The 3,336-nt window shown below is 43.5% G+C and overlaps 1 protein-coding gene across 1 annotated transcript; it reads left to right on the top strand.

The window, feature by feature from the left end:
• Nucleotides 1–776: 776 nt before the first annotated feature.
• LOC104155253 (glucocorticoid receptor-like) lies at nt 777–2,013 on the top strand. Its single transcript, XM_009706360.1, has one exon. It carries the CDS (start codon nt 777–779, stop codon nt 1,953–1,955), a length of 1,179 nt encoding a protein of 392 aa, XP_009704662.1. The 3' UTR covers nt 1,956–2,013.
• Nucleotides 2,014–3,336: the final 1,323 nt, after the last annotated feature.

Genomic DNA, 3,336 nt, shown 5'->3' with positions numbered 1-3,336 from the left:
TTAGTTAGCTTTTATTTATACATTTGAGATTTATTTAAAGAATTGTGTTGAGTTTATTTCAAGATTCAGGAGTTGCATTTTAAGCTGAACCTGTGTAAAGATAGCAAACTTGCGTATTTTGTGGCGGAGAGGTTGTGTAGCTGCTGGACAATAACAAACCACGCAGATTTTGCCGGGCTGGCAGGTACCGCGTTTGAGAGCTGGCCCAGGAGGCTTCGGAGCTGTTGTGGGTGATGCATCTGAACCCGTAAGGACGGGGGGAACTGCTTCGGGAAAGGCGATAAATGTCCTTCTCCTCTGCCCTGCTCAAGATGTAGTTAAATAGCAGGGAAAGTTACCTTGCAAAATTTGTAAATTGGGTGCTTTAACAATTCTTACGCTTCCTTACTTGCTAGGATGGGTAACAGAGCTAGAGAGTGTGTTCAGAAGGATGTCGTACGCTGCTGGTCTGATCCTGAGTTGCGTGCAGGCAGACTTACCACTTCATCCAGGTTTAGCAAAGCTTTAAAACATATGCTTCCTTGTTACCAGTCCAAAGTAAAAAAAAAAAAAATCAAGCGGACAAAACCCCCGAAACAAAACCAGTGGGTTTGAGAAAGATTGTGGCACATGTCAGTTCGTAGCTTCATTTGCTGTGCGTTCATTCTCAGGGCAGCCAAACCGGGTTCACCAGGCTAACGATTTAGACTGTTTTGGTTTTTTTAAGCTGTTATTAAAATATCCTTGCTGTGCTAACTTTGAATGCTTCTGATCTTTTTATAGCTAATGTTAAAGTAATGGATTCCAAAGAATTGCTTAACTCGTCGGATCAAGACGAAACAAGGAAAAATGCGCTCATCAGTACCAAAGGAGGGATCGTGATGGACTTTCGTCCACCCTTCAGGGGTGGAGCTACTGTACAAGCCCCTGTGTCTACATCTCCTCTCCCCGCGTCTTCTCAGTCAGATTCCAATCAGCAACCTGCTTTGGCTGACTTTTCGAAAGGATTAGCAAACAATGTGCCTCAGCCAGACCTTTCCAAGGCAGTATCGCTCTCGATGGGACTGTACATGGGTGAAACAGATGCAAAAGTGATGGGAAACGACCTTGGATTTTCGCAGCAGGGCCAAATTGGCATCTCTTCTGGAGAAACGGACTTCAGGCTCCTGGAAGAAAGCATTGCGAGCTTGAACAAGTCCTCGAGCCTGGCCGAGGACACGAAGGGAGCAATATCTTCTGAGGTGCCGCTTGAGCCGGATTTCCCAGGCATGGCTGGCCGCAAGGTCCCTTTAGAGTCAGGAACTGCAGTCCAAAGCCAGGTTGGCTCGAATGGTGGCAACTTGAAGTTACTCTCTGAAGACCAAAGCACCCTGGATATCCTCCAGGATTTAGAATTGCCGCCGGTATCGCCTGGCAAAGAGCCCAATGGGAGCCCGTGGAGGCTTGACCCGTTGCTAGATGACGGTGGCTTGCTGTCCCCTATATCTGCAGATGATGCATTTCTCCTGGAAGGAAATCTCAGTGAAGACTGCAAGCCTCCTATTTTATCTGACACTAAACCTAAAATTAATGACCGTGGTGACCTTTTACCCAGTTCCAAAATGCCAATGCCTCAAGTGAAAACAGAAAAGGAAGACTTCATTGAACTCTGTACTCCTGGCATAAAGCAAGAAAACATGGGCCCAATTTATTGTCAGGCAAACTTCTCTGGGTCTCATCTGCTGGGTACTAAAGTCTCTGCCATATCTATCCATGGTGTCAGTACCTCTGGGGGACAAATGTATCACTATGATTTAAATACTGCGTCGCTCTCTCAGCAGCAGGATCAGAAACCAGTTTTTAATATCATTCCATCTCTTCCTGCCGGTTCAGAAAATTGGAATAGGTGCCAGGGAGCAGGCGATGAGACGTTAGCTCCTTTGGGAACGCTCAGCCTTTCTGGCAGACCTGCTTTCTCTAACGGCTATTCGAGGTAATTAGTTTTTGTTGCTCTTTATTAAAATACTACAAGCATGTTTAGCACAACCACATGCATGCTGGTTTGTTTCGGTTTTTTTTTTCTTTTTTCCTTCCGAAGTCAGTCATCCCTTTTCCATTTGTTACGTATGGCTGAATGGTCGGACATCGCTGGTGTGTATTTATTCCATAGTACGGTAGTAGCTTTAACCAAGTACTCAACTGTTGGTATTAAAGGGAAGAAAAGAGGAGGGGAGCTGGCATGCTTTAAAAGAGAAATAAGTAAATAAAAATAAAAATTCTGCGATACAACCTAGAGGGAAGATTGAGTACGTGGTAGAAGGATCCGTACACAAGGCAGTATAGAAGGAAGGCAGTATAGAAGGAAGTATTTAAGTGCGTACAAAAGCTGCTTCATTCTCAAGGGTTAGAGGATCAATCACTGTGGGGTTTTTTTTTTCTTGCTAGTGTTACTTAAATGTTATGCACAAAAATAACTTGGTTGCTGGGTAAATTTCTAGAATTACATTTAAGCTGAACTAGAGTTTTAGCTTTGCTTGGTACTGTGTTTACCTTACATGGACAAGAAGATTCTGAGTAGAAAATGCTCAGAGGTTTGTTTAATAACTGCATTTAAAGAGATAAGAATATTTGCAGTAAGGTTTAAACATACCTGGAATTTAACTCATAAATAGAACTGCAGGAGAACTTGCTTATAGCTAGTTTTTTGAGAGCAGGGTATTTTAGGGGAGCTGGTTAGTACGTACTTCAAGTGACTTTGTGGTAGTGTCTTCTGCAAGTAATTCACTGGTGCAGATACTCAAGAAGAACGCTTCGCCTGTGCCCTTCGGGAGTCAGTGCGGTGGCGGCAGCTTTCTCAATGGGTAGCTGTGTGCGTCTCCTCTCGCAGCCGGCGACGGGTTCTGGTTTCGGCGTGAACACCTGGTTGCGTGTTTTCCTTAGCTGTTCTTTGTTTAGCATACGCTTGCACAAGCACGGTGTTTGGCCTCGGTGGAGGAAAAGGTTTTTGCTGTGTTTCTGTGGAGTTGTAGTTAGAAGATGGCTCTTCAAGTCTGTATATGTAAAACCAGCATTTGTAGGCTTTTAATGAAGTATCTGTTTTAACTTTCTGGTTTTTATTGCCCTCCTGACAATTGATCCCCAGAGCATTAGCCGCAGTTCCGGAGCTCTCCCTAGACATTATTTGCTCCATTTTCCCACGCTTGGAATGAGGTGTGTTGAGGATTTCTTCTTTGTTTCCAGAAGACAACTCTTAACTTGCTTTCATTCTAGATTTCTTACATAGGTTTTGATTATTTTTTTTTTTTTTTTGGTAGTGGAGATGTGTGTGTTGTGTCAATTTTTTTTTTTTCTTTAAAGCATTTAAAACCATTTGTAATG

Source organism: Cariama cristata, unplaced genomic scaffold (assembly GCF_000690535.1).
Source record: "Cariama cristata isolate BGI_N322 unplaced genomic scaffold, ASM69053v1 Scaffold45348, whole genome shotgun sequence".
NCBI lineage: Eukaryota > Metazoa > Chordata > Aves > Cariamiformes > Cariamidae > Cariama > Cariama cristata.
This window is presented reverse-complemented; position numbering and strand designations above follow the sequence as displayed.

Coding starts and splice junctions, on each gene's coding strand:
- LOC104155253 (XM_009706360.1), top strand. CDS start 777: ATGGATTCCAAAGAATTGCTTAACTCGTCGGATCAAGACGAAACAAGG.